The 24,506-nt window shown below is 36.4% G+C and overlaps 1 protein-coding gene across 10 annotated transcripts in view; it reads right to left on the bottom strand.

The window, feature by feature from the left end:
- Positions 1 to 24,506, bottom strand: part of MEF2C (myocyte enhancer factor 2C) — a 135,203-nt gene that overhangs the window by 18,389 nt on the left and 92,308 nt on the right. For 7 of the 10 annotated variants that reach the window (XM_069000715.1, XM_069000719.1, XM_069000712.1 and 4 more), the window contains 3 exons: positions 19,265 to 19,408; positions 12,602 to 12,788; positions 11,255 to 11,302 (listed from right to left, as the gene is read on the bottom strand). In XM_069000715.1, coding sequence (XP_068856816.1) covers positions 11,255 to 11,302; positions 12,602 to 12,788; positions 19,265 to 19,408 — 379 coding nt within the window. Of the gene's footprint in view, positions 1 to 11,254; positions 11,303 to 12,601; positions 12,789 to 19,064; positions 19,203 to 19,264; positions 19,409 to 24,506 lie in introns of all 10 variants that reach the window. The other 3 variants (XM_069000721.1, XM_069000718.1, XM_069000722.1) reach the window with 2 other exon arrangements.

Here is a 24,506-nt window from a genome sequence, read left to right as displayed (position 1 = left end):
GGAAAGAGCTTGTTTCTAGATGGACTATTGGAGCAGCATGTGTCATGAAATGCAGTGCCAGAAATTGTATTTAGACTAATGGCAGAATATAAAAGCAAGTGCTTTCTGAGCACAGAACATTCCTTTTGGGTCTGCTCCCACATTTTGCATTTAGGCGCAAGTGCCACTGACTTTAGAATGAATTCTGTCCAAGTACAAAATGCATGATTAGCCCTGTAACATCACTTTTCAAAAAACTCAGAATTTGTGCACTGACAGTTATTCAATAAGGAAGAATTATTTTAAAAAATCTATTTAATCATGGAAAACTACAATATTAACTATGTTAAAATTCATGTAATACCACCTTAAACAATCACTTCCATATTTTAAGATTTTCAGGATACCAGAAGGGCACAAGTTTACTCAGGACAGAACAGAGAGCAAGCAGTTTACTTCTCTCCTTTCATCCTCTCTTATTAACACCTGTACCTTTTAAGGAGTTTTGGTCATTGGTGTTACAGGGGTTGCAAAGCGACTGCAATTCTTAATAGTTTTAGAGTTAGAACAATAATTCTATACTGAGTATTTAAGCCAGGAAGGTTTCCACGTGTTAAGGTAACACAAATGAGAAAAGAATAACTTTTTTCCTTATCTCTCAACATTCTTGAACATCATTTTAATAATTCAAAGTCTTTAAGTCTGGAAAAATTGGAAAATTTTAGTATTTTGATTTCTTGAACTTTTGAAACTGTCATGTTCCTACTCTTTTTTTCTTCTCTTTTTTTTTCCTCTCTTTATTTTTTTTTTTTTAATCTTTTGTGACTTCAAAGATATAGAGATATATTGAATGAAAAATCCTCTACAGTAGTCTGAAGAACTAGAGTGGGAGAACGAAGAACAAGACACACAATTTATATGTCCTTTATTTGATCTCTCTTTTGTTTACTCTAGTGCTTTTCACGGAACATATGGGTTGAGAATTTACAAGATCCTTAGGAACCTGGGACTAATTTTAATAGAAAGTGAACTTTCAAATTCTTGAAGAAGTTTTAATAAATACTAACACTCATTTCAAGTTTCCAATAAGTGTATGCTCTTACTTGTGAAAACTTTCGTATTTCTTCCAAGATGCATATGTACATTGGATTTCATGGAGGATATCTGCTTCTTGCTTGGTTATATTAAATGCATATCCCATATATACGACATGTTGACTTGACACAGTCTGTGCCTTTAATTGTGTCTCCCCTTGTTGGGAGAGACTTTTTAGAGTCCTTGCCAGGAGTTAGAGATGAACGGGACCTTTTGCTTTCTCAATCTTCAGATAGTTGTTTATTAAGTCTTATCAGGAAAGTACAAGCCACTGACGTGGCCCAGACATAGCATGAAGCAGAGAATGCAGCAAAAGCTGAATTATCAAGATTACACAGCCTTTTTAAAGGCAAATTACCCAATGAAAACTTAAAATGCAAGATATTTTCACTTTTCTACCAATGTCTAATAAATCTTCTAGTCACACAGACAGGAACTGTGGAATTCCCTATCCAATTATCCCAGGCCACTTCTACTGCAGAATATGGAGTAGATGGAGAAGAAGAAGAAGGTCTGGAGAACAATAAAAATCCTCCATTTTGATGTTTTCTGCTTTTATCTACTTACTATACTATTAAACCCAAATTCTCTAAATTTTTCACCCTGTGACAATCTCACATAATATTCTATCACCTAATTCACACCATTGTAGATTCTAATTCTTCCCAGAGGGTAGGTAATTTTCTCCATGGATGAAGGTCAAAACCAGTGTTGTCCAGGGGGATAGAACCCTTCAAAACAGGCAGAGAAGTATTCTCTGTATTCTGGATTCCCACATTGACTGATCACCAAGCCTCTCAAAAAGAATGTTAAATATGGAATTAATCTATATAAGCACAAGAGCAAACTATTCCGCAAGTTATCTGCAGAAGTTATAACTTCAAAATATATGCACATATATGAAAGAATCAATAGAAATTTTGCTAAATTTGCACCCAGTTTTGCACTCTTCATTTGGTTTATTTTCCTATTTTCTGGAGGAATGGTAATCGTTCTTAATACTAATTAAAAGGCAATAAAAGTTTCCTTTTCTCTCTTACATTTTATGTGGGGTTTTTTTATGCATACACACTGTTGAAACAGGCTGTGGTTTATCACCCAAAATAAAAAGATACCAACAACAAAAAACTAATGCTAGGAAGCTGTACTGTTGTTCACCTAAATATAATTTTAAAAAGAGGTAATTGAAAGTTCTTACTCATATGTCACAGGCTTGTCACATTTCACAGCACACAAGTGTTACTAACTGCAAATGGGAGAAGAAAACCAATATGCTGCTACCCTAATCCGGAGAAAAACGAAATCTTCACTTTAAAATAGCTGCCTGTTCCTACTGCACTGAACTAATGGACCTTCTTTACTGAATTATGGGGAGCCAACTCAGAGAGATGTGGTATAAAAAACCTCATGACTTTGTGTGGAAGAATTCTCAAACATCCTGTGAAAGTAGCAGCTACTTTTTTGAGGGGGCTGAAACAGGATGGCAGTTCAGAGAACACACAGACATTTGGGACAATAGGAGGAGAATGAGAGGAAAACTATCTCAACAACTCTTTGTTAGTTTCAGAACCAACCACTTAGAAATAATATAAATAAGTGGTAGAGATTTCCACATCAACAGAAATCTAAGTCAACTCTCTCTAACTCATCCATTCTTGACACGCAGGTTCTATAACTGTCAATGGGAACTCCTTGCTCTTTAAGTCTAAAGAGATGAAAAGGGCTCTGATGGCACTACAGTTGTCCTGACTGGGAAATGAGAAGATATTTGGGAACCACTAAAATACTCCCAATACTGTAGGCAATTTAGGTGTACATGCCACCTGTACTGAACAAAGCTAAAGGTCACATTGTGCATCCCATTTAATTATTCTGGGTGAGTTCTCATTTTGGAAGTCAGGCAAATCTCCAGTTCTTTCATTGCAGCTGAGGTAAATGGTGTCTTCAAGTTTCCTTAGGAAAACTGTGTATTATCTGCTTATATTTGCAGTATATTATGAAGGAAGTTACTTCTCTGTTCCATGACTTACAGGGCCAGGAGTTGGACTTGATGATCCTTGTGGGTCCCTTCCAACTTGGCTTATTCTGTGATTCTGTGCAGTTATTCAGTTTTGCTTTGTCCCTGCGCTGGTTCAAGTACTTAGGTTCAGATGCTATGTATTGTGACAACGTGTCTTACTGCTGAAAGACATGTTTGGTGCCAATAGTCCTTTGACCAGTGTAATGGTTTGCCTGACCGGATACCCATCCATAGGCTGACATCCTGGTCCATCCCCATCCACATGGAGGTTCTGGATGCCTGGGTCTGGGTCTGCCATGGCATCTGGGTCTGTCCCGTACTCTCACTGGCCCTGCTCCTTGGCTGGGGCAGTGGGATGGGTCCTGGCTGCAAAGCCCCAGGAACTTGTGCTCTTCCAGGCTTCCAGCTGCTTTCTGACCCCAGTGTATCCTGGTGGCATGTTCCTCACATTGGAATTAAAACCCAACTCACATCATCAACCCTTCATATTGAGTACTGCCAGCTGTCTTACTGAACTGCTTATGTGGATGAAGTAGTCAAAATTATTTCTAACCCGTGGTCTAGTTCATATAAAAATTGGAACATCCTTACAAATCTAGTGTTTGTGAAGTATTTGCTGGTGCACAAACCTATTGCTGCAAAAAGTCATTTTTATCCCATAATGCAGAAATTTGGCCCAGATTTCCATCAGGACAGTGAACCTCTTTACTTTGAACCTCTGCTTCTCAGGAAGAGGTTCAAAGTAAAGAAGGTTCAAAGTAAAGAAGTGCCTCTTTGGTCACTTGAAAATGCAAGACATATTGTAAAATAAATTTCTGAAAGTCTAAGAACAAGCCATGAATTTAGGTGGCTAGAAATTTGAGATGATTTTTCAGCTGAATGGAGAAATAGATGGGCTTATTTAGATGTACCATGAAAGACCATGAGAACAGAAACCTGACTTGTGCATCACACCCCATGCAAACACTTCACTGCTGAGTCAAGTGCATGGCAATCTAACCTGATCACCAACACTGCGGTTATGTTTTATTGCTATAATAAGAGCTGTATTTAAATGTTTCTAAATTAGTACTTGCAGTAAGTATTTCCCCACTTTAGGAGTTCACACCTTAATAAAATAAATGTAAAGGTGGCACCTGACTGTTTTGAATTAGCCTGTGGCTACCCACACAAGCAACTGTGAGAAACCCTTCAAAACAATTCTCACTGCAATTATTTTTCCCAAGTGGTAGGCAGGTATTTCAGCACATGGACTCCCTCCTTGCAACCTTTGGAATAGTGATGTATATCATAGACAGCGAAGGTCTGTGCTTAAGTTATACACTGAGAGAAGGGGAAATGTACTTTCTTCTTCAAGGATGATGATCCTTATTCCTTTTGTTTTGTTTTGTTTTCACTCAACAAAGCAGAGCAATAGATACTCCAAATCAAGGTCCTGTTTGTGATTTTTTAATCTGGAACTACAATTACTACTGCCAGTATTCTTATAATATAATGCCCAATCTTATTATCTTATTGTCTGCTTTCATAATTCTTTAATGGCATCTCACTTCAGGAATCTTAGATCACACAGCTTTCATGCAGAAACACTAACTTTCTGTTATCATTACTTCTCATTTTATTGATTAATTTATTTCCATTTCCATTATTTTGTTCTAACACATTTATGAATAGCTATGCTCTTTTCAGAACCCATATATTTCACCTTACCTTGTTTTGATTGAAACTTCAGCTAATCAAAAGAGTGACTAAGTTGCAGTTATTGAGAAAAATTGCTTAATTATACAGTGGTCTTCAGTGCTTTATAAATATGGCTGTAGTTTAAACACATGGGCACTGCACAATGAGCAACAGGAATGTATTCTTGTGTCATAGGTTTGTAAGGTCCAAGCGAAATGTCAGGGATCAGAGAGTCATGGCTCTTACCATGGTAAAAAAGTGTCTTACCATGGTAAAACAGATCTCCTGCCCCTACCACTTGTGTTGTACCTGCTACCATGAGGAGCTGGCACAGTGCAATGTCTCTGACCTTGCATAGTTCTCCTTCTTCGTTCTTGCTTGACATTTGCAAATGTTAGTCCATGTTCTGCACTAGGAATACACTTGTCTTCCACATTAAGGTGTAGTCTAATAGGAGAGGTCAGTGTCAAGTATTGAGCATGATTATCAGAAACTTATCTTGTATCACAGCTTTTCCAAAAATCTTGCAGTTACTGGCATAGCCCTGATCTCTTAACATGTGAACAATTCGTATGTGGCTTTTCCCCAAGGTCTGAGATAACCATCTACCCTAAATATGCTTTCTGGCCTTAACAGTGCTCTTATAAGTATGCTAGCTGAGAAGATTCTCCATTCTAGTCCTGTTTATGCAAAAAATAAACAGGTGTTTTTTTCTTTTTAGTATGGGTTGTTTCAGCATTGCAGTAATTGAGAAAAAAGAAGCAACACCAGAATGTGACTTACGTCAGAGAGAAAACTATGTTGCTGAAAAATACACTGCTTTCTGAAAATATATAGGAGAAAAATACGTGCCTGGGAAGAAAAGAGGACTTATACCTTTTCACTGCCGGCAAGAGGCTTTTGACAAATCATGTCACAGAATCACAGAATGGTTTGCGTTGGAAAGAACCTTAAAGATACCCAGTTTTAAACCCCGTGCGAAGTGCAGGGGCACCTTTCATTAGAAGTTACTCAAAACTCCACCCAAGGTTGCCAGCTTGAGCATGTACAGGAATGGGACATCCACATCTTCTCTGGGGAGCCTGTGTCAAACCATCACCATCCTCAGCCAATAATTTCTTCTGAATACCTAATTTAAATCTGCCCTTTTTCAGTTTGAAGCCATGACCTCTTTGTCAATCATCTGCTTTTAACAAATTATTTGCTGATAACAAATGATTTCCTTTTTTGGGCTGTTTGAAATCATCATTTTGAAGAAACTGCTTTTTCAATGAAAAATGTTTCAAGACAAGAATAAATAGAATGCCTTATTTGAAAAGATCAGTAACTAAGCCTTTGGCTTCTAGTACGGGGAGATTGCTCCAACTGTTAGCACAGGACAAATCTGCTTTTAAGAGATTTGGAAAACAAATGGAACTGTTGGATTCAATATCTTAATTGGTGAATCATGTCAAAAGTTAAAGGGCAGCGGTCATGTTAACCTAATACTGTCAGGAACTTCCATGTGAGGCTGCAGTCATAGCTTCCAAAGTTTAAAAGCAATTCTTGTTTTCTTTCTCTCAGCAAAGTCATTGCTGCAGTCTAGATCCAAGAGGCATCAGCTATCCCATTCAGAACTCAGGACAGGCATGAAATCCAGACATTTTCTAATTTGCAATGCTGCCTTCTATTTTCTGAATTTGAACAAGAATATGTACTGCAGTGTGCAATAGAAAATAGTGTTGTGTCTTAGTGAGCAAGAATGCACAGACAGGAAAAACAGTGAAATCCCTGTCTCATTTAAAGCAAGCATAAAATTCCCCCAGACTTCACTAGGAAAGGGATTTTATCTAAAGAACCCAAATTAGTCTTGAGAAACATTTGAAACTTCTCATAATAAAGGAAGTAAATCATGCCTGTCTTTAAAATCCCATTTACAAAGAACCAGTTTGTATGACTCACTCAATTGTTCATTACATGTGAACTTAGAGTGTTCTCCTTTTTGAACCTTTCAGGCTGTCTTTTTGTAAATACAAATATTGAAACACTGTTATTAGAGAGATGAAGAGACAAAGAATATCTAAATAAATTACTAAGTCAACAATTACACAACTGGCGGAAAACTAATAAAGGCCAAATTTTTACAGATTTTCACTGATGTCTACTGAGAATAGCCTTGCATGGATCTCTTCTTTGGTAAGAGGTCACATATCTTAACTGAAGATAGACACATCCAACCTTCGCATATGACACACATTGCAAGATTTTTTTATTTTTATATGGACAGCGGCTTCTAGCCTTTCAGACTTATTCTCAAAGTTTCACTGATGCGACTTTCATGTGTTTTTTTCTCACATGGAATTAGAGTTGGAAAAACCTGTGTTGACTGCCTACTTAGATATGAAATTCAGTAGACAGACTATTTCCTTCATACTATGTATTAGACCTGTCAAATAGTTCTAGTGTTCTCCCTGCTTTAACATAATCTCCTACCTGTAGGTGTTTCCCTTAACACAATGAAGAAAAAAAGTCTGTCTATCTATCTATCTATCATCTATCTATCTATCTATCTATCTATCTATCTATCTATCTATCTATCTATCTATCTATCTAATCTATCTATCTATCTATCTATCTATCTATCTATCTATCTATCTATCTCTCTATCTACATCTCCTTCTTATATGGAGAAAAGCTTGGAAGAAGATCACTAAAGGCATAGTACAAGTGGAAAAGGAAAAACAGAGCTGCTATGTTTTTCATTTCTTATCCCCTCCATGGTTTTAAGTCAATGTGCCAATTTATGAATCCTTATTGTTTGGATTTGGCACTATTGCAACACAAACTCTGTTATGAATGACTGTGTGTCCTTTCTTTTGTACTGTGAGATTCCTTGGACAGGAAGTATTGTTTACTATGCTTCTGTACCACATTTTTTCCAGTCTTTGGATCAGAAGCCTGTGGGTCATTGCACTCATCAAATAATAAGGGACAGGCAACAACTTGTTATGCTCTTCCTGGCAAACCCAGTTTCTGTCTTACTAACAGGTTGCCCATGAGCTGTGGTTTGAGAAATATTTCTCCAAGCTCATTTGTATTTTTAACATATTCCACACTTGTTGTCCAAGAATTACCTTCTCTTGACTATGCCAAGCATGATTTCAGGGCAGAGTGAAGAATATTTCTGTAACATTTTAATTTCTTTAAAAAAAAATTTAATTCATTTGTTTATTTGTATTTATAGTTCCAAAAGTCTTTAATGCAGCTAGATGTCTTTGAAAACCTTGCTTATTTTTGGTACTGCTGGTCAGCTTAATTGGGCAGATTGCAGATCTTTTTACTAAACCACACTTCTTTGAGGATATAACATCCAGATTGCCTCTACCCTGAGGGCATATAAATTAAAAACTGCTACTATTACACATATTCCCATGTGGATTTAAATACTAGTAGAATATATAATACATTCACCCACAGTCAGTACACGACCCAGAAAAGAAAAAAGAGAACAAAGGTGCTAGGAAATTATGATACTGGCTGGCACTTCAAGACCTCAGCTGTTAGAAGACAAGAAGGCAATTGTTGGCCTGACTTAAAAGAACTTCACATATTCTACTATATAAACAGGTAAATATATCACTTAGCCTTCATATTAGTTATGGAGTAAACTAAAATGGATTTAGACCATGCCTATTTGGGTCCAAAAAAGTTCTTGCTCTGTCTTTCAATCAAAAGCCTCTGTTTTGAGAGAATAGTGTCAAAGACATTGCTGTATTTATAATTTAGCAATGATAATAACTGTGAAGTTCACTCCAATTTTGTTGGCAGTTGCTACTATCACATGATAGAAACTATTCAATCAGTGTTTGGCTAAGAACAAATTTACTCCAACAAATCTGAGACAACCTTTGTTTAACTTAAAAATACCATAGACGGTAATTAGTTGTGTAATATATTAAAGAAGTAGTCAGCTTTTTAAGTTCTATTTTTGTTTTAGGTTGACTCCCAAGGTAAATTGTGGATGATTCCAGGGTTATTACTTGAAATAATCCAAACCAATGAAATAACATACTTCTTAAAACACAGGCTTAAATAATCTTTTTCCATCTCTGATATTGCAGTTATTGTGCAATTTATTTTATTGTAATTTATTGAAGTAGTGCAGAAACTGAGGTCTGGTGTTAGTAACTAAAAGTAGTTTCTTTTTATAATAGCAGAAATGAAACTGTTTAGACTCTTCTTGGAGTATATTATTTTGAATATATGCTATTTTTGGATATTGTGGAAAAATGCAAATTCAGAAGGTTCTAATTTGGCCAGAAATATGAACCCAAACATGATCATGCTACCAGCTTCTCAGATGCTAAATAGAAGAAAACAGAGAATTCTTTGTTTCTTGTGAAAAATGATGAACAAAGAGAACTTTTGATGTTTATTCTTCTGCACCCTAAAGAAAGATGACTGTCCAAAATAGTGCCTTTGTGGAATGATGCAACTAAGACAGAGGATTCAACCTTACAGTGACCTTTCCATCTTCCTTCAGCCCTTTATCAAATTATTCCTATTGTTCTGCATTGAGGAGATTTAGAAAGCTCTTCTTCAATGACGTTTAAAGCTCTTATTGCCTAACAAAGAACAAAGACTATTCCTGCAATTAAATATTTATGATGCATTCCTACCAATGTCCCTCATATATATGCCCCTCAAATCAATTGCCTACTCCAAAGTTACATTGCTTGAGAGCTTAATGCAAATTCTTAATTTGTGGGTAAACAATGAAACCATTGTCTTCTATGCTTATATATGTTTTTAATATATTTCCAAGAAAAAAATATTTAGAAAGAATATAAATTTTCAACTGGTGTAGTGATATTCAGATTTTTTTAAGCACAAGGATTATTATGAGAAATGCACAAGCAGATGAATTTTAATTTTAGTATGCTCGTGTTTTAAAAGAAAACGCTGCTTTTACTAACGGCTTTTCAGCGTCTATTTAAAGGAACGGGAGACCAGTAACGAGGTGATGATATTTCTAAATGAGCCAGGAGAGGGAGCCCCTTAATAGGGCGGTCAATTCCTATGCCAGTCTGTCTGCCGCTGTTTCTGAAATTCTACACAAGCTTAAAAGTAAGATGAAATGCGAACACTGCAGAATGAATCTTTCTTTAGCTCTGTTTTGCAGGTTAACAAGAGATAATGAACAAAACTATAATTTTCTGTCATGCTTCTCTTTTTTTGAGAACAAAGGAGACTGATAGTGAAGTTTCCATGGTCTGTTTTCCCTACTCCAAAATTAATACAAAATGACTCCTCAAAACTTTAGCATGTCTTTAAAGTGCCTTTCTGGTACAGTGCTGTGCAGCTCTAATTATACTATGAATGCACCACACAAATATCTGTGACTCATCTATGTATGAAGATAAAAGGGGAGTGGGGGTCCTTAATTCAGGTTGAGGATAGACAAAGGAGAAAAAAACCCAAACCATTATATCCAAAATTTCTTTATCAGTAATTTTAAGAGACAGTATTGGAATTGCCATTTATATCTGCCTTGGTTTATAGGGCACCAAATGGATCTTCCAACTATTTTCCCACACAATTCTCTCTGAGAGCAGTTACCACAGCAAAATACCATGCTTTACCACTCAGCTTGTATTCTGTGAACATATGTGTTTACTTCTCAAACTGCAAAATTAATTTTGCCATTGCCTTTTGTAATCTGTATTTGTCATAATGTAACATTGCTGATATTTCTTACAAACCACTGAGTTTACTGAGCAAAGGGGACTACTCTGTCAACATTGCTTTGATAACACAGACCTTAGCAAGTACAGTTCTCATTAGTTCTAAGGGAGCAGGACTAAATGGCTAATCTTTTTCTCTGCCTGGGTATTTTGAAAATCCTTTACCTATTGTGTCTCAAACCAGTTAAGCAAACACGTATAACTAAGCTTAAGTTAATTACTGATTATTTAAGTAAATGCTAACAGATTTTGCTACTAGCAATGGTCTTAGAGCAGGGCTTTGAAATATAATCTTCACGCAGTACACAGACGTCCAATGAGCAACTCAATATTGAAATCTTTATTCAAGCTTAAATTCATAAAATGAAACACCAATTCCCCTAAAGTCAATGGTAAACTTTCCCAGGATGCAAAAAGGATCAGGGTTTCTAACACTGGCTTCACTAGCTCTCTTTGAACAGGGCAAAGCAATGTACCTTAAAGTTTTTATGTAAAGGCTAATGTGAAGGAAACTAGACATCTGTTTCTGCGGTTTTTGTTGAGGTGCAAGATTTTTGATGCTGCTGGAAAACAAGTCTCTTTCTGCTAAGAGAAGCACAAATACCAATGAACTCTCCACAACCCAACTGAGGGAATTAAACAAATGCCGATCAATTTTTAATATCCCACCTCCAAAATGGAGCTATTTTAGAACTCAGCTTTTGAAGTAAGTCCTTTATTCACTTGGAAAAATAAATATAAACTCTCTTCTCTTTACCTGCACTGGTGCCTGCACCGGTTGTGAGGTCCCCACCCATCAGGCCACCTACGGGGTTGAAATGAAATGCTGTAAATGAGCACAATAAATTACAACACTCAGACATTCAAAGCATTTTCTCTACCTTCAATCAGCCTGCTTCAGTACCCACCATTTTTTTCCTCTGACTTCAACAGGCAGTTGAATCAGACCCATAATTATAAGATCATAAAGTTTAATGTTACCTGTATGAGACACTTGCCTTTCAAGGACACACAAAATATGGAGTACCCGTAATTTCCTTATTTTAGTTTCATACTTCCACAGCATATGAAGAATTATTTTTGAAAGATATGTATAGTAGTCCTTAATTTGAAAACTGTCTTTAGTTGAATGTTAGTCAGAAAAGCAAATGATTGGGAGGAAGAGGCTGAAGGTTCCTGGAGAAGAACGGAACTCAGAAGGCATATATATTTACATAGTTTTTAATTTCCTCAGCCTTTCACAAACATTCACACTAAGGATTTTTAAAACCTCTCTTTGCACTTGGAGACTTCAAATGATTTTTTTAACCTGGTGTACTTAAGGATCTTGATGTTGCTGGAGCCAGACAGATTGAAATAACCTTATCCCCATTTATCCTATTCAGAGATGAGCCCTCATCATCACCAGAACAAAGCACAACCTCTTGCTATGTAAGGGCCTGAACTACAGAGCTCAACTGACATTAACCCATCAAGGAACTTGTGAATGAATCAATAAAAATAAATTGTGCATTTAGCCTGTACACTGATTATTAAAGTAATGAGTGTTCTAATTTACTTGCTTCAGTTTTTTTGCTTTGGATACATTTTCTCCTCAGCTTTATGGTATAGTAAGTTATTGCATTAATTAAATAGATAAACTGATTTTTATGAAAGAACATGTTGGCTGCCCTTTTACCCTTTATTGACTCCATTGATTTTCTTCAGTCTTAGTCAACATTCAGCTTTTCTTTTTTTTCTTTTTCTTTTTCTTTTTCTTTTTCTTTTTCTTTTTCTTTTTCTTTTTCTTTTTCTTTTTCTTTTTCTTTTTCTTTTTCTTTTTCTTTTTCTTTTTCTTTTTCTTTTTCTTTTTCTTTTTCTTTTTCTTTTTCTTTTTCTTTTTCTTTTCTTTTTCTTTTTCTTTTTCTTTTTCTTTTTCTTTTTCTTTTTCTTTTTCTTTTTCTTTTTCTTTTTCTTTTGATTTTTCAACACAGCAATTTTGCACAAACTGTTACGACTATTAAAAATAGAGTTTTTGTTTCTTGGAGTACAGTTTAAAGTGACCCAAGGCATGCAAGCAGCTGATAGTAGAGCATTTGAAGGGATAGGATTGAACAGAGCCTACCTGTGTTACCTGCACTTGGAGGCCGGTGTGTCACACCAGGAGACATGCTATTCCTTTGCAAAGAAGGATGAGCCAGTGGCAAAAGGTTGGGGTTTCCCAGTGAGCTGACTGGGTTACTGTACACCAAACTGTTGTGGTTGGACACTGGGATAGAAACTGGCATCTCAAAATTTGGTGGTGGAACAGCCTGTACAAGGAAAAAAGGAAAACAAAGACGAGGATAGTACAAAAATGCAACAGACTTCAAGTACAGCCTTTTGTACTTGGTGGTTAAAATATTTATGCTTGTCCCTTTCCCCCAAGACTCAAGAAAAGAATTTTAAAAGAGTTACCAAGGCTTTTAAATATGATTTTTCGAATCATGATTTTATCTTTCTTTAATGCAGCTTGCATATTTACTTTGTAAGAAGTGGAAAGATTTTTTCTTTTTTTCTATATTTTTCTTGTTTAAAAAAACCCTCTGCCTAATGCAGCTTAATTTTCTATTTCTTTCATTTTGTGAAGTCATAATTGTTCACTTGTCATACCTTAATCTAGTGTCATAGATGACTGTAAGACTGAGGGTACATGACAATGGTGACTTCATTGCATGGAAAAACATTAGAAGGGGCAGAATGCAAAAGGAAAGACTTTAATTTCAGCTTGTGTTGTTTTAGCAAGCAGAATTACCCCAAATCACGTAAAAGACACCAACAAATTACTTTTTACTGAGTTTCTGTCTTAGCTTGTAAGGTCTTAAAAGAAGTAAAGTTCTCCTCAGAGACAGCTAACAAATACAAGAAATTTAGATACACACTAGTATTTGTGGGGTTAATTTGGGGGGGAGGAGGTGGTTTTTAGTGATGTGTTTTCAATATACTCTTTTCATACTTAAATTCAACATCTTCTCCTGAACCACTTCCCTTTGCAAGAGTGCTTTTCAAAAAAAAAACCCCAAATAATGTACCTCACTAACAGAGTGTGTGAGGAGATGCATATCTGATTATGCTCTCAGGAAGCTCAGGTTTCCTTGGTTGGTTGGGGTTTTCTCAGATAGCAGTTGCTTGAATTTCTATAAAAGTTATGATTACATTAGAAATCTGTATTTAATTTATTTGTTTTAAAAATAATTAATTTTTTGCCTTTTTGATCAGAAAAACCTTTTCAGAATTACCTGAGTTTTTAAATATTCAATACCTGAATGCAAGCTAAGTACCCCTCAATTTGCAGCTAAGCAATCTTATAAGCTTCAAGAGCTTAAACATATCAAAAAAATTCTTTAAAGTAGCCTGGTAATATATTCCAAGGGAGGAAATCACAGGTTTTAATTTTATTGTTGGCAGCTGATAGTATTGGTGTGTCTTCAAGCACCATGGAATACATGGAGAGCTGGACATATTATCTGTTAGTCAGGCAACTGAGGCGCCCTGACCTTGTGCCCCCATATCTCTTCTCTGGCTGGAGCTGTTGGCTATGCCTTGTGTATTACAGCACTATCCATCAAATTACAGTTATCAATTAAGCTTATTTTTTTTCTTTCTTGGTCTTCTCTAGGGACAGAGAAAATTTTACTCTAAATATAGAGGAATTATTTTGCTGAAACACAGATCAAAATTTTCAGGTTATGAGGTTAAGGATAATTTACACTAATGCCTTTGAATTATTTCAAGGTGTTAATTTATCTCTGATACCTTCTCTGTAGGCTGTGGCCTCCTTTCTGCAAGAGATGGCTATAACAGTAGTTCAGTGGACGGGCCTGCTGGCATTGCCCCCCAGCCTGGGGGCTGCACACGGGAGTTTGCTTCCCCTTGCTGAGAAGCTGAAGTGCACTTCAAGGCCTGTATATTTCATAGAGCTGATTGATTTAAGTAGAGGTAGGAAAGGGAGGTGAGGTGTTTTGGGAAGCCTCATATTCTACATCTAATCTACAGATGTTAAGAATCTACATGCAATCTGCATCCATATAATTGAGATTTAGATTCCTTGGAAATAGGTTCATATAGCATAATCTGAAACATTTTATCAGCTTGAAGGTATGTTTTGAAGCAAGTCATTCTTTCTACTGGCCACAGAAGGACCCAAAAGGTTCCTAAATCCCATGTTAGTCAGAAGCACATGATAGTTTGTGGAGCTCAAAGTCAGCTGCTGCTAATTCCTACCTTTTCAAAAGGTTTTAGCCCATGAATTCACAGGAGGATCTGACTAGCTCTTCATGTTTCAGCCCGAATTACAGCCTTATGTGAGACATGAATAAGCCAATATGGAGTTTCTCGTTATTGCAGCACTCAGGGCTGTGATGGAGTTCTCTCCCTGGTGGCTTTGAGCCCATGGTCCTGCCTGCTTGAGTGCCAGTCCATGTTGCATTGACTGTTACCCACAGGAGAGCACTTCGCACAATATTTTCTTCACCCATGTCACAAAACCTATGAAGTCTGCCCTCTGAGTATGGGTAGAGACTATTATTGCCTCTATTTTCTTAACATCTTTCCCTAATTTCTGTTATCTAAACTAAAACAAATGCAGAACTGAAGGTCTTGCCAGAATTCAACAAGCTTGCTTGCTTTCACCACTATGCTCTTCCTTCCATCTACAAACCAAACTGTTCAAGAGCTAGATTCTTCTTTTTGTACATTAGTACAACACAAAAGAGGTCCAGTCTTGGTTGCTTTTGATGTTGCCAGTCTCCCTAGTCATCTGAAACTGTTACTTAGCTTTCATGTTGCCATTTAAAAAATATATTTTTAAAGTAATTGAATTATTTGTTTAATTTCTGTACTAATAGTCTAGTTTTCATCATTTTACCTACTCTCTGGATCTACCTACATTTATTTACCTAGCACTTCATAGGCAATTTTATCAGGGCAAAGTCAGTTTACTCTTTGCTTTTCAGTACAATATGTACTATATCTGAAATACAGTAGTTTTTATTTTTTCTTCTACACAGTCAAAAGTTAGAGAGAGTAGTTTGACTGGATAAACATCAGTATTAAACACTACACGTCTAGCTACAGTTTGCTCTGTTTGTCTGACTTTAATAAAGTCTTACAAATCTCTTACCAAGACCTGCAACCTCATACAGATTTCCTAGTCATTCCTGGTGGTAAACCACAGGACACATTGATTCCATCTCAGCCTGATGGACGTTAAATTTTTTGGTGCACTTATGTAATATCTATATGAGTAGGAACTAGGGAGGAACTGAGGTCATCTGAGGCCACAGAGCAGTTCATGTCCATACCATTAAGCTTTCTTAACCTCAAAAAAATCATAACTGCATATAGACTGACTACTGGGAATTGTTCCTGGCCTGAACTAACAATCAAACAAAGCTAAGAAATTGTCTGTGAGACTGTTATTTGACATCAAAAGGTGTCAAAAGCCTGCTGGGTACTGTTCAAAGGATTCACCTCAGAGATAAGTACACTTCCCACTGCTTCAGCATGTTTGCTTTTTTGTGTTTTGGCCACATTTTGCCTTTTTTCCCCCTCCCTTTGTCTTTCCTCCTTTGGACACTACTGCCAAAGGGGCAGATGGCTCACCAGAGATGATATTGCCAGTGTACAGCACAGTGTAAAATGCACACTCCACAAGCTGTGGTACATGATGCAAAACAAAATGTTGGACACTCAACCCCCTTGGAAGTTAATGAACCAAATATTCTGTGTTAAATATTGGTTTTATTCCTCCCTTGTTCAACCAGGCCTTCATTTATTCAGACACAGAGATACTTATAGGTTTCTAGAGGGCTATTTCTGTCTCCTCTGCTTTCATCACTCTTATGAAAATTACAAATAAATGTCTAATTATTATCAGATGGTTTAGAACAATATACTTATCCCCAGAAAATTATCTGAGGAACCATTATTGGGCTTGGCTGTTAGGAGCAAAAGCCAATGTTGTTTTCATTTGGCAGCAGCTTTTTTACATTACAAGACCAGGCCCAGGCAAGGCATTTTTTCATATATTCTGTCAGTAGTGACTTAGAGACTTGGTGACTTTATGATTAATTTTGCTTTCTTCTCCACAGATTTCTTGGTTACCTTTGATGATCACAAGTAAATGAATATATCTTCCCTGACTTAGTTATTCTGATTTGTCCAGTTAAGGATATTACTCTATACAATATTTATATATAAAACCAGGTAGTTACAAATTTCCATTATACACTAGTTGTGAGCTCTATCTTGCCCATTACATCTTAGCTTATGCCAAGAGAAGGAGTTCCTATTGCATTAGCAGAGTATATCTACTGTTTCTTCCTTTTGAGGTAAGCAGCTTGATGGAGGACACAGACCCTGAGCTCTGCATATGAAGTATTTAGAGAAGGGCTATTCTGTCTTACACGAAAAAATGCTAACATTTGGCAGTTCTTTATCTCTGACACATCTCTGAAGTAATTTCACAAAAATATTAATACACTGCACCTCACAAGATCCCAAAAGGTAGGAAGTTATACCCTAAATCACCAAATAATTGCTGAAGTAGGACTATATTTTATGTCAAAAAGTTACATTTAATGAAAGCAACCAGTAGGAAATCCTATTAATTTTGGGAAAACAAAAAATCATGTACCATGCTCAGATTAACTGTGTTGTTTCCAAATCTTATTCGTTTCCTGAGTTTACAGAAAAGACAATTTCCCAAAATGTTTATTGAGATAAAGAAAGTGACAGAACTCACTACTACAGGAATGAAGGTTTTTTCTCAAGGTTTTGTTTTTTTTTTCTTAATGTCTTAAGATTTCAGATGATTATAACATGTCTTATTTTGTTAGGAAAGAAGCAGGTAGTATAAGATAAACAGAGGTTCTGAAAGGTCATCCCAAATACATTTTTTAAGGCAGAAAAGTAGCTTGGTGAAAACTCTGTCAGTTTGATTTGAAAGAGCCAAAAGTCATCCTTGAAAGAGAAAAGAAATGGAAGAATGACAATTGGTGAGATTTTTATGTGAAAAAGGGTTAAGCACTCTGGCTTATTACAGTCTCCCCAAATGCTGCAGTCATCATTTGTCAAACTGAGTTTTATCCTGAGAAACCAAATGCATGGTGACAGCTTTAGAGCTTTTTGTTCTGAGAAAAACAGTTTTCCAAAAGAAGCAAATAAAAAAGGAGGTAAAAAGATTGGGATATATCTGTATTCCTTCCTGATATTCTATATACTTCATATATATTCTATATATGTTGGGCATCCTTAACCAGCCATTTCAAATATTACTTTATCAAATTTGGTGCCTTTCTGATCTCTGGGAAAGTATTATTTAGTCTTCTTATTCTTTTCCAAAATATTTTTGGCATGATGTGAGAACTCCTTCAAATTTTAATTACCTTGAGTGAAAAATCTTTCTGCTGAGAATTAATGGAAAGAACACTTAGAGTGCTTGAGACAGAATCTGAGCCTCCTTAAGAAGTATCCTCATCTTAGGTGTCAAATTTTGTATGTGCAAATGACTAACACTACAGAAGACACTGGTCATTCTGGGTATCCAGACAAAGTTTTTAGTAGATAACCATGCAACTTTTGTATGGGAAAGATGAATGAACACACACAAATAATCTCTTGTCTTTTAGAAATAAGCAGTTACCTATGCAAATTCAAATGCTTCTTTGGATCTGAGTCAATATCTGGTTTCCTATTTCCACAGACAGCTGGAAGATCAACTAAATATAACCTCCAAACCTCCATATTCTTTTTGTTTGCTTTATAAATGTAATATCAAACATAATGACCAAGTATTCATCCTTTGTATGTCTTGTGCAAGCCAAATAGCACATGCAGAGTTATTTCTCTTAAATATCTGGCAAGGCATATGACTGTTAGAAATTTTGACTTGGTTAAAAAAAAATTTATCTCATGTTAAAGCATTAGAGAAATGCTGATGAGGTCAAAGCAAATTCTCTGATAAAGCTGTAAAATCACCCCAACACACAAACATGTCTGAATCCTGCCATTAGGCTCTCATGCAGTCTGTTTCTCTGCAGTGAGCAAGTAGCTGTAACCCTTCAGTGCTGCAACTGAGTTTAGTAGAGACAATTGGGAATTGAAGTTACACACACAAAACACACTAATTACTATATAAAAAGGAATTTCATTTCCACATTGTTTTTTCTATATCACCACAGAAAGTATTGTATGGATTTGTTAGCCTGTCCACAAAGAAAGATTTCCACTGTTATTTTTTAGGTATAATTTGGGCAAGTGGTGTGATAAAACAGTTCTGTAAATCAAGTGAATATAGTTCATATATGTATATTTCACTTCCTTCTGTAGGTTTCACCCGTAATGGGCTTTGTCTGTGTGTCAGAGTTAGAGACTTGAAAGAAAAGTATGCTGTGAGAAATTTTCTGACCACAGTGTTTAGTTATATATTTGGCTATTAAAGCCTCTTTCTAGCAGAAATTATTCCCTTAAGAAGCCAGAACTGAAAGGGTTATGGTTTGTTACTGCAGCAGTTACCAGCAGACAGCCATCTAACCTTTGGTACTTACAGGTATTTTATGGCTCTTGATCATATTATCAAATTCTTCATTAATTTTTTTGTATTTTTCTTCAGTGCGTGGGGTGAGAGCATAAGAGGAGTCAGGATCAGGGCTTTCACAACCTTTGTTTTCTTTCTTGTGCAATGCCTGCCAGGTTCAGAGAAATATCAGAATGTAAAAAAAAATGAAAAGGAGCTCAGAGTACTTACACATAATCTTTGCCTGCTGATCATTAGATCAATATCTTCATTAATTTTTCTGTACTTGTCCTCAGACTCAGGGCTGTGACCTACTGAATCGTCCGCATCAGGGTCTGGACTGTCACAGCCATTAAGTCCTTTCTTTCTCAATGTCTGAAATACATAATTTGGAAAGTTCCATCCTTGACACAGGCTGCAAGAAAGACTCAGTAGTGTTAAAGAAACACAAACTGCTCATCATAGAAAAGTTTTGCAGTATGCTTTAAGGAAAGAAGGTGACTAATGATCCACCACACTGATGCTGTAGGTCTCCAATTACGAGTGCCAAGTGAGGACCATACAAGACCTTTCTGCTGAAGCTGGAACCAATCAATAAAGAATGAATCTGGCAACGAGCAAAGTACCTATGCTAGTATCTCCCTGCTCCATGATCCCCATATCCCACAGCATTTAGGGTTTAAGCTAAACACACAGAATGCAATTTATTTTGACATAAACCAAACGTAACATATCTATCCATACTGTTTACAGTGGAATACACTGATGTTTTTCTTTTCTTTTCTGAAAGATGCAGGAGGAAGAAATGAAAAAAGAATCAAACCTGCAACATATTTAGGAATCAATTTCTTCACAGAAGAATAATAATTACCTAAATTGAATTCTAAGAATGACTTTAGCAATGTCACTCCTAAGTGTGTATGCTTTTGATAGTACAAGAGGGAGGGCAGAGTTGATAATATGGCTATGAAATAACAATGAAGATCTTCTAGACATAGTGTTTACTTTTTATTGACTACACTTACAGTGCTACAAATGCACAGGGCTGAAGCTTAATGTACTGGGAAAAGCACTGCTAAAACTAGATGCTTAGTGAAAAGTCAAAATGAAAGCATTTCATGTTCAGCTACTCAAATACTCACAACCATGTTTATCATCACTAAGATAGCAGAGTTGAAAAATCTTAAAAACAGAATGAAATCAGTAGCTTGCAATTCAGAATAGTTGTCTGGCTTCAAATAGGTTTTAAGTGATCTACCTTTGCAGAACACCAAAGAACAGCCACAGGCCATATTAAGGTAAAAGAATATGAGAAAAAAGTGTGGACTCCTCAAGTACAAACAATAGTACACAAAGCCAATATATTAATGATTCTTATATTTAGGTTCAAGAATATCTCACTCAAAAACTCTTCAAAGTCCAGTTGGCTGTCTACAAACTTTTAAAGTCAGCTTGCAGTCCATTCTGTGTTGAAACCTGGCTGAGCAATATCAAGTACAATGAAAATATCACATAACACCTAATGTGTGTTAATAAGTGGCTATGCTTGTGCTGTCTGTCAGTGTGGGATACTCCGGCTTCTTTTTGCCTTCTTAGAATGATTGTGTATCATCTGAGCTTTTTGTTCCTTCAGGAATAGTATATTTCATAATTATTTTCTTTATGAAAATGTTCAGCTTGCTACTGTTACTACCCTTAAGTATTGTAATGTCATACCTTGTTCTCATACTATGGAAAAACCCCTGAACCTTCCATTTTTATCAACTAAGCAAAGTCATAGTGATCTGCCCTGAGAGCTCTGACCCTTCCAATCTCACATTGTAGACCTCTGAAACAGATTAAGACATTTGTGGAAGGATGGCTTAATGTTGGTCTTTCTTTTCAAACTTCATCTCTATAGACAATTCAAGTCAATTCCACAAGCTACTTCTGACACACCAATAAAATTATAATCCAATGGAATAAAAACTTGAGATGCTAAAGCAACCTGAATGATTCCCTACAACTTTTTTCTCTCCCTCTTCTCTCTCTTTTTTCTTTTAAATGTTAAATGTTCAGTTAGCAGAACAGACATAACTGTGCATGATATCTACTGCTAGTAGCTTGAAACAAGCCAATTAGAAAGAGGGTTTTGCAATCAGCTGCTGTTTAATACATTTAATAGACACAACAAGATATAGTAAAAGCAAAATGTCTCATTGTAATCTCAACTAACATTCTTCTCTTCATGTAAGGACAAAACAGTTGTCCTCTAAATACATAAAATATTCTGTTTCAAGATTAGATCAAGCTGTCCAGACATGAAACCAAGATCAGCACACTTGGGACCATTTCCTGAGCTCATCTGGTTCACTGATGGAGTCCTGCTGATTCCCATGGAGTCCCTGAGGACTGATGAGGATGTGAGCTGGACTAAATGGCTTCCTCAACTCCAGGCTTTGATATGACAGACAAAAAGAAATATGAAAACAGAAGAACAGGGGGAGTGTTTTGTAGCCTATTTGAATCTTTTCCCCTCCTATCCTTCACAAATCCTTGTCTACTGCATTGACAAGACTGTGTCTGGGTGAAGAAGATGCATCTTATCCTCAGCATACTCACAATAACCTAAAGCTCTGCAAATGATTATGTAGCACTCAGGTGAAACAGTTGCTACTATGGTTTGTAGAGGTTCAGGGATGCACTGCACCTTTCAGATGCTCAAAAGAGGAAAGGCAATGTGAGCCAACGTATGTCTTGCAACAGTCTCCAAAGAGACTGGATTCCCTCCTATGCTTTTATTACATATTTACTCCCGCCCCCGACAATTTACTTTTACATTATTTTCATGGTTTTAGAAAGCAAGTGGCTTGCCACACAAGGCAGAGAAAAAGCAATCTCTATTTTCACCAGAAAAGACAAGAACCAAATTTAATAAAATTGTGTTGATATTCTACCCAAAAATAACTTTAGCCCTAAAGAGTAGAGGCAAATTTTTTCCTTGCAAAAAACATCAGTCTAGTGTGTTTGGCTGGTACCTTGGCTGATGGTTCAAATCAAGCTCAGTGATGCAGACCACCACATCTCCAAAAAACAAACAAACAAACAAACAAACAAGCAAACAAACATAGACACAATCCCCCAGCCACTGCCAACAAAACACCACACAAATCCCAAACTAAAACAAGACATATTTTAATGAGATGGGTTAAGGCTAAGCAACAGGAATTTCCACATATATGCTGGACTCAGAGGCACAGCTCCTAGCTTTGTGAGTGCTGGAACTAATGTCTGGTCTCCTGTGAACTGCATTTTGGGGTAAAGTGCAATATTCAGAGAAGACCTCCTGGGGCAGAGTCTCTGGGGATTTCACTTCTCAGTACCCATCCTTCTGCTGATCTTTGCTGCTTCTTTCTGTCAGGAGTCAGGCTGCAATGCTGCTTCCAGCTGGGAGTCTTTCTGGGAGTAATTTCTGGTTTCTCTTTTTTTGCACAAGAACATATAATTTTCATGAAAATTCACTGTCTTTGAGACCTCTCTCTTTGCACTAGATTTGCTTGACATTGAATAAAAACTGAAGTTTTAAGGGAAAAGACAGAAGAACAGATTGATAGATTACACAGGGACCGGAACACACACACTCACATCACAGTCCTCCACTGGAGAGGAGAGAAGGCTGTAAGTGACATACTTAAACTCTGCACTAAGGCAATGAGTTGTATTAAGGACAGAAATAATGACCCTGAACATCTTAGTATTATCTCTGGCACCTCAACATGCAGGCTACAGTTTTCCCTATCATATTACCTTATTTGTTATTTTACTCTCCTTCACATCATTAACTACCACATTAAATCTCTCACTTTTTTTTTTCTTCATTTATTGTTGTGCTTCAACACAACACACGTTTGTATAGCACAAGTAAAAGTGGTGCTGACCAATATTAAGCTGATTAATCCTTTCTCACAAGCTCTCTGGACTTTTTGTCAAGTTTTCCTCTTCTACCCTATTTTGTGTAACCTCTTGAAAGCAGAGCCTGGTTCTGGAGTCTTTGACCCAGTCTTGCAGTGATTTAGAAACAATTTTTCTTATGATGTTAAGCTGCCATAGCCTTTTGCAAACCCTGGAAAATAGCCAGACCTATCACATTCTCCTAGAGATTAGCTAGTTTCCAAAGATTTAATGACTATTCAGGGAATTTTTAAAAGGATAAAATAGCACAATTGTATAGCACATTGCATTCTAGAGAACCCCTAGCCAGATTTCAGTTATTTTTAAAGAAAATAAGCCATTTTTCAACTACGGAAGCTCCACTTCTTCCAAGCAATTAAACAAGTAATTATATTGGACTCCAATAACCTAAAATCAGCCAAGGCATATGAAAAACAAAATGGTTAAAGGAAAACAACCTTTGACTGAAATCTCCATTGCCAGCAATTAGTCTAAATCCTACTCTGTAAACCTCAGAGGAGAAGTACTAACTTAGTGACATGCTGACTTCTGTAAAATGAAGTATAACCAACTATTTGCTTTCATTTCATGCAAAACTTATCATCATTATGGAAGCTCAAAAGAAAATATGGCAGTAACACTCAGGTCTGATGTTATCAAGGCTATGAAAATCATTGTAATTTTGAAGACTTTTGAGGAGGAAAAGCCTTTCATTTTCCTAATCTAGTCTCTGTTTCTGCAGTTTTATCCTCTGTTTGGTTTTTTTTTAATATTTCTTTAACAGAATGAGTGGAGAAAGTTAGAAATTATTTTATTTTTTTCCATCTCATCATTTAGTTTGTTCATTCATATTTTTAATAGGTTGATCTGCTGTGGAAGTGCTTCTCATTGCACTCCAGGGCTTGGAAATGCTCACAGTATAGCTGCCAAATTAAAAGGCTAGGTCAGTTGATGAGGCTCCCAAAAGGTTCACACCAACCCACTATGTTCCTTTCTGATATCCTCTGCAATGAAGACCTAGCAAGGTTAGGTTAATCACTATCTTCATTTGTGTAATAAAAAGTGTGATCTCACTGGGTCTTCATCTGTAATCAAACTTTACAGTATGGAAAAATTCAGAATTGAGTGTCTACTTCTACAAATTCCCATATCTTTTATGTTGTCTAGAAGCCACCACAATGATCTTTAACTGACAGACGGACTGGTGACAATCCACGGACTTGCAATTTTATAAATACATTCAGCATTTCACTGCCATTTCACTGTCAGAAAAAAAACCTTCAAGTGTCCTCAATTTTCACTATCACTTTCTTTCCCATATCTGGATGGAATAAATCTTTTAGCCACAAATGAAAAATGGTTTTGTCCCTCTTCTTTTCACTGGACCTACATATTTACGTGGTAAAGAAGACAATAGCCAATTTCAAAGGAATTATTGCTATTGTGTTCAACTGCTGTATCATTTATAATCATTCTACGATTTCAAAGAACCTGGCCAAATTTATGGTGGTCCCCCAAAAGAGCAGAAAATATTTAGACATGG

This window comes from Aphelocoma coerulescens (assembly GCF_041296385.1).
Source record: "Aphelocoma coerulescens isolate FSJ_1873_10779 chromosome Z unlocalized genomic scaffold, UR_Acoe_1.0 ChrZ, whole genome shotgun sequence".
NCBI classification, from domain to species: domain Eukaryota; kingdom Metazoa; phylum Chordata; class Aves; order Passeriformes; family Corvidae; genus Aphelocoma; species Aphelocoma coerulescens.
Note: the sequence above shows the minus strand (reverse complement) of the source record. Positions and strands in the feature narration are given on the sequence as shown.